General features: G+C 37.6%; 1 protein-coding gene across 8 annotated transcripts in view; it reads left to right on the top strand.

Moving 5' to 3' along the window:
- Positions 1–18377, top strand: part of ROBO2 (roundabout guidance receptor 2) — a 540145-nt gene that overhangs the window by 106254 nt on the left and 415514 nt on the right. For all 8 annotated transcript variants that reach the window (XM_075516579.1, XM_075516554.1, XM_075516590.1 and 5 more), the window contains exon 2: positions 11277–11603. In XM_075516579.1, the coding sequence (XP_075372694.1) occupies positions 11462–11603 (142 nt within the window). In that variant the 5' untranslated portion in view covers positions 11277–11461. The remainder of the gene's footprint in view (positions 1–11276; positions 11604–18377) is intronic.

Below are 18377 nucleotides of genomic sequence, written 5' to 3'. Positions count from 1 at the left end.
GATATGCAGGAAGATGAAAAGCTTCCCTTTGACTGGCTGATAAAAATCTGTTGTTAGCTCCCCAGTGCTATGATGATAATATGCTAGTTGTATAATAAGTTATTGTGCTGTCTGTAAACAATGTCTGTTGTTTTTCCTTCCATCCTTGACCTAAAAAATTGCTAAAAGATGTTTGGTAGAGTCAGGCATACACTTATGCTTTGCTTTGCTAAATTCCAGAGTGGGTTTGAAAGGCTCCCAAGGGAAGAGCTGTTGTGCTTGAGCTCTACTGGATGAAAAGAGAGAAAAAACCTCTTGCTTGCTGTTTGATGCTTTTGTTACATGCTGTCTATATATCATAGAATAATTTGGATTGGAAGGGACTTCTGGAGGTCATCTGGCACATATATGTGTGTGTGTACATTTTATATATATAAATATAGATGTGGTATGTATCTACACACAGCATATAAATACGACAAAATATATACACATAAACCTTTTCATTTGTTCTGCTTTTCATAGCTGGAAGCGTTCCTCTTCTCTCCCTATTATTTTCATTTTTTAAGTGATTTTTATCATCTCATTGTTTAGAGTCAGTGAATGTTAATGAAACCCACACTTGAATTGGAACAGCTATTTTAATTTCAAAAGCCAGAGCATTTTTGAGAAAGAAAACCTGTAGGTTTGGGGTTGTTGTTTTCTGGTGGGGTGTTGTGCGTGTGTGTGTGTGTGGGGGGGTGTTTGATGTATTATTAAGTATTGGTGTGTTGTTAAGTAAATAGTTGTCTGTTATCTGCTTCCAGGGAGCAGAGCTATGGTAGATATTTTACTTCTTGACCGAACTCTAAACCGTACTGTTTTGCAACAAACAAATCAATGTAACTTTCTCATTGAAGCAGTGACTTGTATTTATAACATCTTTAAAATACAAGCCTGTGAATCTAGATTCCAGTTTTCAGGGATATCATGCTGCTACTCACTCCTCCTCTCAGAAATGTAGCCCTAACATGCTACGTTCTACCACAAGCAGTGTGCTGGAATGCAGCAATTTTTGAGGAGTGGTAAGACTCTGCAAAAAAAGTTCCAAAGCAAAGAGAGCACAAGCATTGAGATGTAAGGTGAAAGAATGTAGCTAACCTATATGCAATATGAGTGATTACTAATGTACTTCTGAGAAGTGCTGTATGAAAAGGAAGGGAGGTAGACTTTGTTTCATATTATGTGAGAAATGGTCCATTAGCAAACTTCTTAATCAAGATGCGATTCACACTATTGCAAACAGCACAGAACTGTTCTGCTCTGTGCTGGCTATTCTGATTTTGGCCTGTAATGCAGATCGGGGTTTTTTTATTATCCCCCCTCCCCAAAATTGAAGTGTGACACTTGTATGTTGCTGTGTGAGGAGAAAAAATTGGAAGCAAAGTGAATTACAAGTCTTTATGGCAATTTTGGAATGCTTCCCCTGAAATAATTTCATGCAATGAATAGGGTGCTTATATTGTGGCACTGGGTTATTGTCCACATTAAAAACAAAAAACATCAGAATTTTATGTTTGCAGTGTTTCTTTACGATTAAAAGTTGATTACACATCGCTTAGCCAAGTCACAATTTTATACAAGAGAAACTTAATAGAATCAGCCTTCCAATAAGATTTGATCAAATGTTTTTAATGACAGTTATTGATCTCTCTTGTCAGCGTTGCCTGCTATTCCTTCTTGGCAGATGTGCGCTCTAGGAGAGGTGGCTTATCTGCAGACAGATGTCCTGAGGAAGTTAGGATGTGTTGCTTAATGGATTAAATTTGCTCAAGGAAAAGCTTTCAGAGGACCTTGTCATAGCTGACGCAGCTTTGAACAAAAACCTTACCTTGGAAACAGTCGTATCACTGGAATCCGTTCCCATCTGCCAAATCTCAGGGGGGGAGGAGAGATTGTAAAGTATAAATTTTCAAAATGTAATCTTTACCATGTCACTTTGCCTAGAGGAATGCATCTAGGATAATCAGCCTGATGCCAGTGCATCAGCCTGTACTCCAGTTGAGTTTTCTCATTATCTTGAATTTTTTGTACATTATCTTTTGTTCAAACTAGGATATGACTGACTGGATCTCTATTTGAGATCTCTGCTTGCTTTCAGTCAATTCTGTGGTTAAAAGGGTAGTGAAAGCAACATACTTATTCATTATATCTAACAGATATGTGTAATAAGTGTTTCTGATAAGTACTTCTTAAGTGGAACAAGGCAGATGAAGAAGCAGGAAAATGAACAGTAACTGTGACTGTCTTTCAGTAGATTTAACTGAGTAGCTGCAGGAGTGTCTTTTTCCAAGCTTAATGTTATTTCATTCAGAAGTGTTAGAGTTGCATAAGGTAAAAAAGAACCCAAGCCTGGCCGTGTGACAGATCCTACATAGCCAGAAAAGATTCTGCAGAGACTGTTGTAGCTATCCATCCTGTCCTTAAAGAACATTATTTTCTTAATTATGATTTTAATACCTTAATTTCAGATTTTTTTTCTTATTTTGTGTGCAGTGAAAATAACCCAGGATTCTAGCATAAAAGAACAGTTTTTGGCATTAAAATATATATTTGGGGCTATCTTCTAAGTAAAATGAAATATATTCACGCCTTTTCCTTTCTGCATCTATTACTTCCTGTTGCAGGAGATTATTTTTTTTTCTATTACATTTTTGCTGTTTCTTTTCCTGATAAACAGGCCTTTTGCACTGTCTGAGGGAGAACATCTGTTGTTGGCAAAACTCTTGCAAGGAATGCATTCAAAATGCTATCAAAAGCACAGAACAAGCTAATAATCTCTCAGACACAATATTGATTGCTTTCACTTGCAGCAGGCATAAGATTTGAAATGTCAGTATGACTTTTTTTGGTTGATGTTTCTTTATTCTACTACTGTTTTATAGTAAAGCGTGTATTATTAACTTATCTTTCAAGTTCGGTTGTCTTTCAGGCATTACTTTTTTTCTGAACTAAATATATATAATACACCTGTTAAGCATGACCTATCAGAACTATTGAACTGAAAATGTTTCAAATGTACAACACAATGGAATACATCACATCATATTTTAATATCACATCATGCTTTGCAGAGCAATAAAATGAGAACAGTAAGGGGGATAGAATGGCAGCTCTGTAGCAGGGATGATATCTGGCATGCATAGTGTTAAATGGCTGTTAGTCCTGTTATTGAAAATCTAGTCCCGACTTTCTTTTTTTTATCCAAGTGTAGTAAAGCTATGTCTTTGGCATGTTAAAGAAATCAAAACGTGAGCCTTCAGGAAGGATATAAAGGAGTAGTAGCCTTAGAGATCCACTTAGAAAGAGCTTTTCTATATGTAGAAAGTCAGGTGGGAAAAAGCTGGAAAAGAGGTGAAGAGATGCAAATAAATGGTATGTCAGACAGCTGAATCACTGGTGGAAGGCGGTGACAGGTGGAGATAAAGTCAGAAAGGAAGAGGGAGTATTAAGGAGGTTCTTGAAGACAATTCTGAGATCCATATTATGAAATACTGCATCACAGTATTAACATTTAAACTGATACAATATTGTTTTTTCTTTAAAATTGCTCAGTAATTATAATAAAATCACTAGCCTTTCTATTAACCACCACTAGCCCAGTAGCCATGAACACTTTGGTGACTTGAGAAATGAAGGAAATGGCTATGAATTTAGTCTGTGCTGTTGCTTTTCTTGTATGACAGACCATTGGCTTTGTAGCTATATAAAGAGTAGGCTTAATAGATGAAATCAACTTTTGGTCTTGGTGTGAAGCTAATAAATGAAAACTGGAGGAGCGTGAAGTGCAATAAATGAAAAGTCTTTTCCTTGAAATTTGGAAGATGGTGGCCTAGGAGGACTAGAAGGTGAATTGCGAAATGCGTTTTTCTGTGAATATATGTGTATATGTTACACACATGCGTACACACACACACGGAGTGCATTGCCCTTAGGGTAGGGATTGCATAGTGGCTTTGTGAAAATGTAGTGATAAAAGAATAGAATATTGACCCTTTGTTTTAGTTTCCTTTTCTTCTTGCTGCTGTGTCTCTATAACAAATCTATTCCTTTGATTAATAAAAATTCTTGCATCTAATTAATTTTTTTTTAGGGTTATTTGGCTAATAGGATCAACCAGGCTAAATTGAAAATAATAGCTATTCTGTTTATATGCTACCAGTGTAGCTGTAACTATATCGTACATTGGATCTCTGAGGAAATTTATGAAGAAGTCTGAGCATATTACAGAAAATCCATGAGGCTTGTTGGTAATTGTGAGAAACAGTCTGATTTAGAACACTGATGGTGCCGAACTGGTCAAAATGAATGAGTGACTGTTGTCTTTTACACTTTCCAAAAGAGTAGTCTTGAAGGTGATTCTCCGGGAATGTCTCGTCCAACACATCTGAATTGAATTACAACAGGGGAAGTGGAAGAGCAGAGTGTCTTCAGACACCTGAAGTACAATATGCGGTCCAGAATTTTTTTCTACATTTGTCAACTTTGCTCACTTTTTGCTTTCTTTCACTACTTTGATCAGGAAGTATGAAAGTACACAAATTCATAAGACAGGAAGGGGAGTATAAGAGCAGGTGGCGAATGTATTTCAATGCATGTGCTGCATCTGGACATCTAAATATCTGGAGCTTCCTCTCGCCTTTTTGTGACGAAGTGTTTCCTCCAGCAGCTTCCTCTTGCTTGGCTCCAGTATGAGGCTGGGCTTCACATGTTCAGTGTCCTGACCTCTATAAGACATTAGCAATGACTGATGCAGAAATGATTCACATGAACACTCTTGCATTCATACCTACCTTTATTACCTGTGAAGTGACAGTTTATCACAAATCTATAAAGTCACCAATTATTATTACACTAGTCCCAATGATCCCATTAGTCAACATTTATCAGGTCAGCAATTATCAGTGGTTAACAGGCTTTGGTATCTGAAAATGAAAGCTGTGTTTGTTAGAGTGACAAAACATTGTCTTGCAATATCTTAGACAATGCAAGTTGATAACTTGATGTTTGCTTTAAAATGAAGATGACTTTGTTCACCAGTAAACATGCAACAGAATAGCATTAATGCTTAGTGAACAATTTAATACAGGATTTCCTGATCCATATTTTAGTTTTTATTGACTGTAGACTGTAACTTGAATTTTACTATAGGAATTTCAGATACATTCTTTATGAAATATAGAAAAATTCTGCATTTAAGTAGAAGTACTAGTATCTACCAGTAGAAGCAAACATAAAATAATAATATAAAAGGTAGATTTAGCCGATTCAATATTTTACTCTTTATTTACTCCAAGCAGTGACTGGAAAATTTCATGGAGCTCTTCACTGAAATAAATGTTGCTATTGGCTAAGTAGCTTTGAATGTGATTTTTTTTTTTATATTTAGTTTTATAATCTTTTTCTTTTGACTCAGTGCTGGCTTGTGAATTTGAACAATAGCAAACAGGGTGAAGGTGAACAACAGCAAACAATTAGCAGTATAGTCTTACTTTGCTGTTTACCTGGGAAGAAACCAGTGAAAATATTTTAATCTCTTAAGGTGAAAAATGAACATGTGGGATAAAGCGGTGCATTAATACTGTTCCACCAGTTGTCTCCTGCTACTTGCCAGTAGTTCTGATTTACCCACTGAGGACTATTGAACTTAGTAACTTAGGTTACTAATGAAATATTGCCTGAGCACCTCGCCCATGTTAAGTTTTCTAGTGCTGGTAGCATCCACTCTACTATGACATTTACATCAATTCACATCTGTCCCAAAGCCATATTTTCTGAAAGAGTCTGAATTATTCCTACTAATAGGTTTCTAATCAGTAGATATCAGAAGCTGCCCTGCAGATGCTGCTTCCTTCCCTCTTTGCCTTATCCCCATAAAAAAAGCTGTTTGAAGGAGAGAACATTGAGCTGTCTAGTAAAGCAGTGTAAACAGATGTGGTGGTTTTGGCTATAGCATGAGCTTCACAAAACTTTATTGGGAATTTCAACATCATAAAGGCAGAATGATTTTTATTTATTTATTTATTTCCACCCTCACCCCCCTGCCCCAAGGCTGTTACATTTAACTAATATAATGTTGAAATCCAAAGACTGTAAGATTGTTTATATCTTCACCACCTACTGAAAACCATCCTCATCTATCTTATTCTAGCTTAGATTCTCACACACAAAACTAACAATCACACACATTGCTGGGGTGTGTGGTTAGCAGTGTTCCAGATGACGCTGATGTTATGTTGAATGCTGTACTTATTTTCTCTGCTTTTTGTGCTTTGCCTGATATCAGCAAGACAGAATGTCATCATATCTAATTCTTTTATAATTTCACCTGTTGGTTTTTTTCCTTGGTTTTTTATTAGTACTAATGTAGGAGTATCTCATGTTGTGGCAGATACTAGAAGTGCAATAGAATCACTGCTCTTTTTGTTTTTGTATGAGATAGTCCTTTTTACTCCTGAATTATGTTCAGTAATGAATTGTAATTGTGAATTACTCAGTTTGTGGCAGAAATATTTGTAAAATGTAAGACGAGGTTTTAAAGATACACCAGGATAAAAGTATAGAGAGGTAAGTTGAACAGAGGTGGCTTATGTCTTGGCTTTTGTTGGAGTAATCTTAGTAACTTTTTGTTTAGTGCTGCAGTATGAACAAGGAAACATTAATATTAAAGGTAAGATACTATAATAGACTTGCACTTTATCTTTTTTGTGTACATTTGGGGTTTTTGTTTTTGAACAGTGGTTTTAATTATTCTGTGAAGTAATAAGCAAAAAGGTGAGCCTAAAACTTTCTCTGTGAATTAGTTGAGGCCCATATGAAACTAATCTTCTTGAGATGTGTAATAACCAGTCATCTGCAATAGCTATGTGAATCTTAATGTACAGTAAGTATTACAGTACTCTGAGTATGTATTCAAGTAGGTGTTAACGCTCTCCTTTTCATAGGTGCAGCTTTCAGTTAGTCATGATATTGTAGGATTTTTTCCAAAGGCATGGTTTTGCCCAACAGCATGTAACAGCTAATTTGAAGTCATTGCACTCTATCATAGTAATGGCTACTTAGGGACTCTTAAACTCGAGGGTTATTTATATTCTATGCATGCATGAGATATTCCTGTATTGGAAATCCTTGAGGGAAGAATGGAGAAGGAAGCTGCATGGGCAGTCCAGGATACAACACCAGCTGCCTGCTTCAGTGCAACCACTTATCTTGAATAGATCATGGTTCCATCTCACCCTCCAGTAAAAGGAAAAGTATCGTCTTCGGCCCAGTTAGCTCAGCGGGTTAATAATTTTTCTGTTCCTTCTAAATTAGGTTGTATTTGTAAGAGTATTGGAAGATGGGGTGGGGGTAAGCCATAGTTCAAGAATCAAAACTCAACTAGGAAAACACCATTTGGGGCTCACTTTCTGGCACGTAGACAGTGTCTGTGTCTGCCAGGAGAGGCAATGGAGTCAAGTTTTTGGTTTTGCTTGTTCTTTCTAAATTGGAGTAGCCTTCTGGAATAGCTGTAGGTGCTCAGTTCAGTTTTGAAGGAGGGAGTCTGCTGTGCTCTGTGATTGATTTCTTGTATGTGTTTTTCTTCCCCCCCTCTGAAGTGCACATTGAAGGAAATAACTTGCAGCACGAGGTAGCTGAAGGTACACCCAGCCATCACAGGAATGTCTGGTATGAGCCCCGCTCAGAACACAGCCTGAGCCTTTCTCCTTGCTGATTGGCATGGTCTCTGCTGCCCACATCTCAACCCTTTCTTGAACGCAAAGTACTTAATTAGGATAAAGTGAGGTAAACATTAGTTTTGTGATAAACATCAGTACTGAAGAGGAAGAATTACTCCTATTATGACCTGAGGAGCGGTTTTGAATTGGGTTGTACAAGATAGAAGGTTTAACTCTTTATGGGAGAAAGCCCTTTCCAAAGGATTTAACATGGCCTGTAATTCTCTGTAGAATGTACTACTTCGAGTTTTGAACATCATCAAAAAAACTTTGTGTATAAGAAAACTAATATTTTGGATTTGCATTTTGCATTTTTTTCTGCTAATTTTGTTACACTCTGCTAACCGTTTATCAAAATTTAGTCGTTATCTGTTCTCTTCTCTGACTTAAGTCCCTCTGAAGTTTCAGAAACACCTCCGCTTTAGTGTTCTTACTGATACTGTTAGTAGGAATTTCTTAACAATACCAGTGGGGTTTTGGTTGTTTCTTCTGAGAATAAGCAATGAAGTAAGTTGGTTGACTTGTGTGGAGAGTATTATATATGTCTCTAGTCAATGTATGAAGTTTGCTTTTTAGTCCCATGTACTGTGGGTGATTTCAGTCTTTTTCAATGTTGTGTATGGGGTCATGGCCTAGAGATACTTTTAACTGCAAATTCTGTTAGATTTTAAGTGTCTTTTTGTCAGTAGAAGGGAGAATAAAATACATCTTTCTTTTCTAAATGTGCTCTAAGTTTATCTGTGCTTAGGTATAAATTGTCTGTGTTTTTCGTGTACTGGCAGTGCAGATTATGGATACCTTTGCTATACTGGTAATAGAATCTGGTAGCCACTGAAAGAGTCCATTTGTGCAACAGTGGTATAACACCTTATTGCTATGGCAAGCCTTAGTTTAATGACCTGAGTGTTAGTAAAACAGAAGTCCAACCATGGATTCACTCTGTAGAATGGATCCTTATTCCTTTCTTCATAACTTTTGGAGTAAATGACGCCTTGACAATATTTTTAAATATGTAGTGCCTAGAATATAATTAAGATACTGATGTTAAATCATTTTTCTACGACTCAGAAAAACTGCTAATCAGAAAATTGAGACAAATGTTTCACTAACCTGCAGAAGCTGATATACCTTGTATTTAAGAACTGCAGCCCAACTGTACTAGCGTGGCAGCTCCACTCAAAGGATTTTCAGGATCCATGCTAGAACAGATGATTTGTGCTAGCAATTAAAGGGGGCTTATAAGAAAGATGGGGACAAATATTTTAGCAGGGCCTGTTGCGATAGGACAAGGGGTAATAGGTTTAAACTAAAAGAGGGTGTAGACTAGATATAAGGAAGAAATTTTTTACTATGAGGGTGGTGAAACACTGGAACAGGTTGCCCAGAGTGGTGGTAGATGCCCCATCCCTGGAAACATTCAAGGTCAGGTAGGATGGGGCTCTGAGCAGCCTGATCTAGTTGAAGATGTCCCTGCTCATTGCAGAGGGGTTGGACTAGATGACTCTTCCAACCCAAACTATTCAATGATTCTATGAATTAGGAGAGCTGACTTCATTTTTATGAGAAGCAATGTAGAGGCACAAACTACTGTGGTCTTTTCGTTGCAGAAAAACTGTTTGTCACGCTAATGTACTCTAATTAAATATGCGGTAATGAACTATATCTGAATGATTGATGCTGAAGTTAGGAGTGCTGGACTTAGGTGTTCTGTTGGGTGACACTGTTCTTGCATTTAGTCATGTCTACAATTTGTCTGTTAATAGCTGTAATGAGGACCATAACACTTGCGAAAGGATTATTATCTTTTTCAGAAAAAGGGTATTGCAAAATTTGGCTAGTGTGATACCATTGAATTTTTTTGACAAGAGTTCAGTGGAGATTTGGGATGCTGTGACTTGTCTTAGTGAAATTGCACTACATGGTAAAGGCTGTAATGGAAGGTTGGTGCTGGGACTTTCTCCGGGTGGTGGACTTGGCAAAAATCTTTTCCACATACCTTACTTCTATAGGGTCTCCCCTCCACCAGCACTTCTCTTCCTTATTCCAGGACTTGAGTGACAGGGTAAGGCTTCATTGGAGAAGGTGGAGGACAATGTTCAGGCTCTGCTGCTTCCCTGCCCCAGGCAATGGGAAGGCAACTGAGTGTAAAGGAAATACAGAAGGGTGGAAGAACAGGCTGCACAGAAAAGTACAAGGCAAGGCACAAATTTGCTATTGTAGAGAGCACAAAATTAGTGTTGTAGAAACTTCAGTATTATCAATACCTAGTAGTCCTGATAGTTGTGAAGGCTTAACAATGGCATATTCGTCATCAGTATTGTAAAGTAAAAAAAAGTATTCTGGTGGGCAATTGAAAGAAGAAGGTGCTTTGTGTCGTATTACTTTCCAGTGATAGAGGGATTCATTTTTTTTACTTAATTCTTAGTACTGAAAAAAATTTAAGTGGAAAAAGTATAACTACATTTTGTCCAAGGTATGCTGCACTCAGACTGAGCCCCTGAAGCACTCAGGGATAATCCAGGGTTTCAGATGCGTGGTTGGATACACTATGTAGAAATGCTGGAGCTGTTCAACTCTCAGTAACCATGTAACCCAGGGCTGTGATGCAGTGTTGGTAGGAATTTGGGGATACTGCAAATGGGTTAGAAAGTAGATTTGCAGATAAAAGATGATAGACACCAAAAAGCAAGGTGAAGAAAAGGGTGAATACAGAGAGAAGAAAAAGGGAAATGGACCTATAGTGATTTCTCAGACACTGGAGTTTGCAATGCACGTTCAGGTGCCTGTCTGCCTATATTGTATTTGTATGTGTGTATATATGCATGCAATCCACTGAAAATTTCTAAAGTGCAGTTGACATTTGAAATTTCCAAATAAAAATAAAGCTCATGAATGACTTCAGACACTTTGAACAGTTAAAGTCGCCGACTGTTGTACTAGAAACTATGGAGGAAGGAATACTTTTCAGGTCTCAGTTGTGGGGTTTTGTTTGTTTGTTTTGGGATTTTTTTTTTTCTTCTGTTTCCATACCTGGGCTGTGTGTGGAAAAGGGATCCAAAGCATACATATAAAACTACAAGGAACTGTTAACCATTGGTGGTAAGATAGTGCCTTTGGATGTCCATCTATGGCATCTCCCATCCTTTCATCTATGGCAGATGAAAGGATGGGAGATGGTAGCCATGAGTGGAATCTGGAAGCACACAGGGATCTAGAAGCAAATATAAATAGAAGGATTATTGGAACAAGGAAAAGATCATCATGCATGTGTGTCTAAGAGATCCTCCTTTTAAGCTCAGTCTGCATGTGGTATAGATTTGATAATGCCTTAGAGGTGTATATCTGTAGTCCAACTCCGTTTTTTAGCTTTGAAAGTCTCTGATATCAGACAAAACAATATCCGATGTGTACAGGTTTTCATATTTTGTTTTCTTTGAAAATATTTGTGGTATGAAAAGGCTAATTTGTGAGAACTCTTTGTGAAGCCTAAAGTTAAAATAAATTTTTCTTTCCTCCCTCCCTCCTTTTCTTTTTCTCTAGGATCCCGTCTCCGCCAGGAGGACTTTCCACCACGGATTGTTGAGCATCCTTCAGATGTGATAGTCTCTAAAGGAGAGCCAACAACTCTGAACTGTAAAGCTGAAGGACGGCCAACTCCTACTATTGAGTGGTACAAGGATGGAGAGCGAGTGGAAACAGACAAGGATGATCCGCGCTCCCACCGCATGCTGCTGCCCAGCGGATCTTTATTTTTCTTACGTATCGTGCATGGACGCAGGAGTAAACCTGATGAAGGAAGTTATGTTTGTGTAGCAAGGAACTATCTTGGAGAAGCTGTGAGTCGTAATGCATCTCTGGAAGTGGCATGTGAGTAGTTTTATATGATTAGCACTGTGTAAAACTTTATAGTTGCTTTTATGCTGTCATCCAGCACTTGCACACAGTCAGCAGTCTGGGAGATAACAAATGTAGATAAGTATGGCATTTTGTCATTAGCTATAGCTCTTAGTCAAGGCATGTCTACATGTGTTTATACAGTAGCAGTGACCGTACAGAATATGTGCTTTATACTGAAGCAAGGTTCTAGCCAGTGTATAATCATGATTGGCACAAACATGGACAAAGGCTAATCTTCCTCTAAAGAATAATCTAATTTTTAAATTATGACTAAAGTTGGTTATACTGAAACTAATGTGGAAAAATACCTATCATTTAATATAAGGTGCACTGTCTGTTTCTCTTTATCTAGTCATCTGTTACCTCAACAGAAGCAGACAGCTTCTTGGTGACTCATGTTCTGTACTGCTGGAAACCTCAATATATGCTCCTCTATCATAAACTTGATACAGGCCTCATTCATTATGTGAATGGCAAGTGAAATTGTTGGCCATTTCTCATATCATCCAGAGCAGTCTTATTCTTTATCGATTCTCTCTGTCTTAACAGAGGAGTCATCACGGCTGTTTTAGAGACCACCCAGCATGCATGATCTGCTTCCAGCAGGGTTAGCAGAGACATTCGTTATATTCACATAACAAACAAGCTTATAATACATAAAATACAATGTGTTGTATATTATTTTTTGTTGCTTAGTTATTCAGAATATCAACTAAGGGTAGCTGTGTACCTTCACATAAAGGTGTATTTTACTAGATTTGTGAATGCTCTTCTCTTGCTGGACTTCAGGTTTTCCCCCACATATGGCAGTAGTGTCACTACAATGTGTTTGACTGAAGTAGGGCTCTAGCACAAAGTTGTATTACTTAGTTGATAAAGAATGGATTTAAGTATACGTTAGAAGGTATACTGGTTTAAAGGGGGGAAAAAAAAGCGCAGAAGAGAAATCTTTATTCCTGATGCAGTCTGCAGACTTTTATAGCTAATGTTATGTGATCTTGAGGCTTCAGTCTTCTTAGAAATTGCAGAAAATGCCATTTTTAAAATATTTACGTGGTGGTATAGGCCAAGTAGAACAGACTTTCACTTGTCATAACCTAGATTCAGAACAGTTTCAAACAAAAAATGAAAAGAGTTTTGACACACATTGAAGGCACGAGTAAATGTCTATCTGCCAATAAAGGCATCACAGAATGTTATTCAGTTTTGGTAGATATTAAGGAATCAAGGAGAAGACCAATTTAAGGAAAGCTGAAATCTGGGTGAGTATGACTAGACAAATTTACAGGATTATTTCTGTCTTTGTATATGTGTTTTTTAAACTGTTGAGAAATCCTGTGAGAGAGGCATAAACACTTTGAAATCTTTATTGCAATCCTGTTGAGATTCAGCCATCTCCTGTCGAAGTTCAGAAGATCGTTCAAGGTATACCTGGAATCATCAAATTAAAGTGACTAAATATTTTGAAATGTAAAGGTGCTCTGTATTTCATCAGTTTTCACTGATCCCTACTTCAGTGACTGCTGAGGCACTCTTGTTACAATATCCTCAAGTCTCTGGAGTAACTGTTTTAACCACTGTAGCTGGTGGCAGGTCATGCATGAACTGTATGTGAGATAGTAGAAGACTTGAAAAATAATAAAAGTGTGTTTCGTTGTCAGAGGTATTTTAGAGCAGGATCACAGAATGTGAAACCTGAGATCTGAAACCATAGCCAAAGTTTTTGGAATAGCAACATGCACCTGACACCAGATTATTTTAATGTTTTCATAGCTTTGAAATTTAACTGACTGAATTCCCCAATTAAATGGTTTAGCAGTCTAAAGCAGGCACTCCTGTTCCACTTCAACAGTGCTTTGTCTTTCCTTGAGCCATACCGTGGCTGTGATTACAGGAAGGTCTTCATTAAAGAAAAAAATGTAAATAATATGTACATCGCTTGTTTACTTAATTTTAGAGTTTCTGCTGGTTTTAGGTTTGCTGGTTTTATGTTCACTGGTTTTAAAAGCGCATGGCAATGCTCAGCATGTGTATCAAAGGAATCGTCTGGAGGATGACAGCAAAACTATCTGGTTTCCCTTAGTTTTGAGACCCTTTTTAATATGATTTTTGGTTCTAAATCAAGTTTTCAAGTGACTTTCAGAGAACAGTTATTTTAAGTTTTTTAACTGTTTTCCTAATGTCAGCATTTCTGGACTGAAGAAGATGGGCAGGTCTGTAGCAGTCCATTTGCCTGCTAGGGAAATGAGTTGTTGCTGACAGCCTGTTGTCAGCAGTGAGTCCTCATTCACCTGCTCTCAACTGCTGCTGAAAACTGTTGAGTTGCCTGGGTACCGCAGGCCTGTCCGTGGGAGCCAGGACAGCCGCCTGCTATCGGGTCTGACTTGGGCTATCGGTAATGGTGTTGAAAACTGCTCTTTCCACACTAAGCCAAGCTGTTTGCATCACCAGAAAAAGGACAGTTGTCCTTTGCTGACAACAGGGGTTTGGATTATTATCTGACTGTAGGTGGCCTCAAATTGTGTGCCATTAGAGACAAACTGCTGCTTCTTACAGGTTTAAAATGCTTGAGTCTGCTGTTTTAGTGAAAGAATCAGTAATTATTGTACTTTGCTTATTAAATTGTCAGTCGCTAATAATGTTCACTTGCAACTTTTGAATCGTTTATGAAGAAATATTTATTGGTTTTATGCATCCGTTAGGTGTGTTTGTGCTTATGCATTAAGACGATAAACAGTGTTAATTGTGGTTCATTCTCTTCTATTTCCTTTTATTCTCCCCTCCTCGCTCTGCAATGGGCACCTGCTACAAAAGCACTGGGATTGAAAATCTTCTGATGTATCTGTATTTATGTGTAAAGACAGAAGAAAAACTCTTAAGTGAAACTCAGTTGGGGCATACAGTGATTCAGAGCATAGTGTGACCCATCTTGAATGCAATCGTTTTGCCCTTAGTTTTTTTGGAGTGATTTTTTGCAAGTTTTTGAAGTCTCTAAGCTCTTTTTGATCGAGTAGCAGTTAACACCTTTCCCAAACACGATGAATTTAGGTACTAGCCCATCCAAAGATTTAAGTATGCTTTTAAATCCATGCCTATTCAGCGCATGTGCATACAATCAAGAGCAGATATTTTTGTGCTGATGTATGTCCTTAGAAAAATTTCTCTGTGCCAGTGAAACTGTGAAGAACTGTGATTTGGGAAGTTACTTAAAAAATATCGTTAACATACAGACTGTGCTTTTAGAATTTTTTTGCCTTTAATTTAGAAAGTCTTCATTCCAGAAGACGTTTAGGAAGAAATAGGAGTTTGTATTTGAAGGCACAGTTTAGGATTGATGTGACTTATTCTATTTCATTCTTCTTTTAACGCATTAATCCGTGGTGTGCTTTGTGCGGGTTACTTTTTTCAGTAGGAGCTTCTTCAGAAGGAAAAAATAATGCTAATGGTAGCAGCAAAACCATTCTTCCACTGTGTATGTGGCAAATTCTGATGTAGTATTTGTATGTTTTATGGTTAAATCATTAAAAATAAATGTTCTAGTCCTAAAACAACTAAAAAGAATTGCATCCAAAAGCGTAAAACGTCTTTCTCTTGATTTTGTGTGTTAGAATTTTTTCACTGGAATTGAACAAGGGCTGGCATTATTAGAAATATGTTGATGCTCGGATTTTTGCGGGAGGATTTTAGAAAAGGAAGTAGGCTTGAAATAGTTTTATCTTTTGTGAAACTGCTTTCATAGTTGAAAGCCAGAAGTTTTAAAATAAAAACACAGTTTTTCGCAACGTACGCATTGAGACGATTGAACCTACGTGGCGGAGTTTTCCAGCGGGAATATCGGGAGACAGATTTGCACTAGCGACCGTAGCTAGGATTTCAGTTGCAAGCGCCGGGGCGCCACATGTAAGCAAGAGAAAGAGCATGAGGGTCCTGGCGCTGACCTAGGCTGCCTCTGATCCAGGCTGAGTCAGCGGCAGCCCCCAGAGATAGCAGCTGTAGCCCCAGGTGTTAAATATGTGACAGCAGCTTGATCTATCGACCACTGTAAGAGGGGGCTTTGGCCTAAATGAAAATTCATGAAAAATTGATGAAGTCCCCAGATTATTTTTTTCCCTTTTCCTTTTCCAGTGCTGTGCCGATGCAGCGAGGAGGGATTAAATGAGGTGTTGAACGCTTTAGTGGCAAGGAGGTTGTGGTTCAAAGGTCAGGGGTCAAGGGAGGGAAAAAAGACCAATTTTCTACCTTACTTTCCTTTAAAAGAAAACATGAGGCTTTTCAGATTAGCTGGGATTTGCTGCCATTTTAATGTAAGGATAAAGCAGGGGAATATTCACAAATAAGACTCTTTTCTGCCTGGGTTGGCAAAGGGTAGGAGTGTGTGGGTTGGTGCTAATAGAAAACAGTGGAAGACTCTGAGTCATAATTCAATTGGAGAACCAGAAATAGATTGAATTTTGTAATGGCAGTATAAATTTGGGCTTCCATCTTTCTGAGTTTGTGCTTGAACTGAAGTCATTTGGAGAAAGAAGAGGTCTTGCATTATTTATATGTCACAGATTGCTTGAATAGCAGGCTTTGGAACACTCTCCAAACATAATGATCCTGTTTATGTTAGATCCAAAACTGAATTATGTTTTTATCTGTAACAAGAGAGGTTATAGTAGTATACTGAGTTTAGTATGAAGAGTCATAGGTGTATTCCAAAGCAAGCATAAGCCAGAACTTAAACACTGGTGACAGTAATTTGACAAATAAAACAGATATGTTTTAATGTTCAGTGAATAAAGGCTGAGAGGTATAAAATATATGCTATGCAATCCTCTCTGTACCATGATGCTAATGACTATTTGCTGGAGCATGCACAAAGGGCTGCAATAGGTTCATAATAATGGAGTTCATAATTTCATTTGAGATATTCAGGGTAAAGACCACCTGTAAAATAGGATAAAAAAAGAACACAATGTATGTGACTGTAAAATGGGTAGATGATTTTTTTCATCCAGTTTCTGTTCAACATATGACTTAAATATAAAAATTGTTATTAATTCTGTTACTGGTAATTTCAAGGTCTGATTTGCTTTGGGGTTACTTTCACATGTGGACAGCACATCCTGTTCATTTACTTTACATCCCTCTTGCCCTCATCCTTCTCAACAGAGTGTGAAAGGCTTCCTGTCTGAGCTGGCAGTCTTTTGCTCTTGTCAAGACAGACGTAATTATTGTAGAAATTGAAATGCTGGCGACTGTGGTACTGTGGAGGAGCTGTATCAGGACATTGAAAAGCATCACGCTTTTTCTTACTCTGTGTTCCTCTAAGAAGAAATATAACAAACTATGGCTATTATCACAGCACACAATGAAAATAAAATTCCTCTTGTAGAAGAAAATAAATAAAATTGTATCTGGTTATCTAATCAGGGAAAAGGCAGGTTTCATAAGATTGGGTGGAACACTTCAAACCTTCTCTCTATTTCTGAAGCTTGCAATAAGAAATTTCTGTTGATTAGGATGAAGCCATTGAGAATACCATTGTTAAAAACCATTACATAATACAGCATTTCTGTATAGGACATAATTTAATTCTTACAATCACTATTAGAATTTAAAGAGGTTAATAAATACCAATGAGTGAAGTCATATCAGATAAATCAAGACCTGGCTGATGTCTCATTGCAAAGTTTCTTTTTGAGCCAAAAAAGTAGTTCTGATTATTTACTTTATTAGTTTAGCTTTTAGCTGAGTATGTTTCTACTGCTTCTGCATTCACCTGGGATAAGAAACCTAGATATTTGAGAGGGTGTGATTTTTGTACCAGTAGCCATAGTGAACTAGAATTTTTATGATAGAGGTGCTCTTCATCAGGATAAACTAAACTGTCTCCTGTCATTAACACGTTTCTCACAAACTGTTTAAGATTGTGCTTCAGCATTGATGCCTTCAATGTGGACAAAAACAGTACTTCCCGTCATCATCCACTAGGATTTAGACAGGTGACTGCATTGTTACATCTTCATTTCTTATCCTTTGAGCTCCACTTGGACGTGCAGATTTAAATGTTTAGTTCAAGACTAAAAATGCTAATGACTCCTCACATTTAAGAGCTATCACACTGATGGTAGATCCAAAGATATTTAACATGATTTCAGTCATAATATCAAGCTGTACAGTGCCAGTAGGTTTCTCCAGACCTTGTTCTTGTTCTCCATTTTCTTTTTCTTGCTCTCTTCATACTGTGGTCGTCTTATAATAGATTTTTTTTTTGGTAGGTGTTTGCAGCACAACGAGCTCTAAAGAGAGATATGCAGGTTCGCACAAAACAAGCAGGCTTGGGTATCAGAAGAGTGTTTGCTGTGAGCACTTAAGCTCAGCTCGTTATGTGTGCCGAGAAGGGTACACCAGCCCAGCAAAAAGTTTCCTTAACAGCTGGAACTTGGTTCCACTGTGTAATTTAATTCCTTCAGAACCAGTTAGTATGTCTTTGCAATGTACTCTCTTGCACTGTGTAGTCATACAGTCTAGTATCATCCCCAGCGTTCCTGTAGTAGAAATAGATTCTCACATCCAGAAATGGTTAGAGAAGCTTTCTGTAGGATCTCTAACTTATTCCTTGAATTATTCTCCCCAGGATCTACCCTTTTTCCTCAACTAAAAGAGAACTTTCAATGTTACATTTTTAGAAGCTGTTTGCAGTGTGCTCTATCTGATTCTGCTTCTAATAATTTCTTGCACATTTCCTCATTTGATTTT

Source organism: Mycteria americana, chromosome 1 (assembly GCF_035582795.1).
Source record: "Mycteria americana isolate JAX WOST 10 ecotype Jacksonville Zoo and Gardens chromosome 1, USCA_MyAme_1.0, whole genome shotgun sequence".
NCBI lineage: Eukaryota > Metazoa > Chordata > Aves > Ciconiiformes > Ciconiidae > Mycteria > Mycteria americana.
This window is presented reverse-complemented; position numbering and strand designations above follow the sequence as displayed.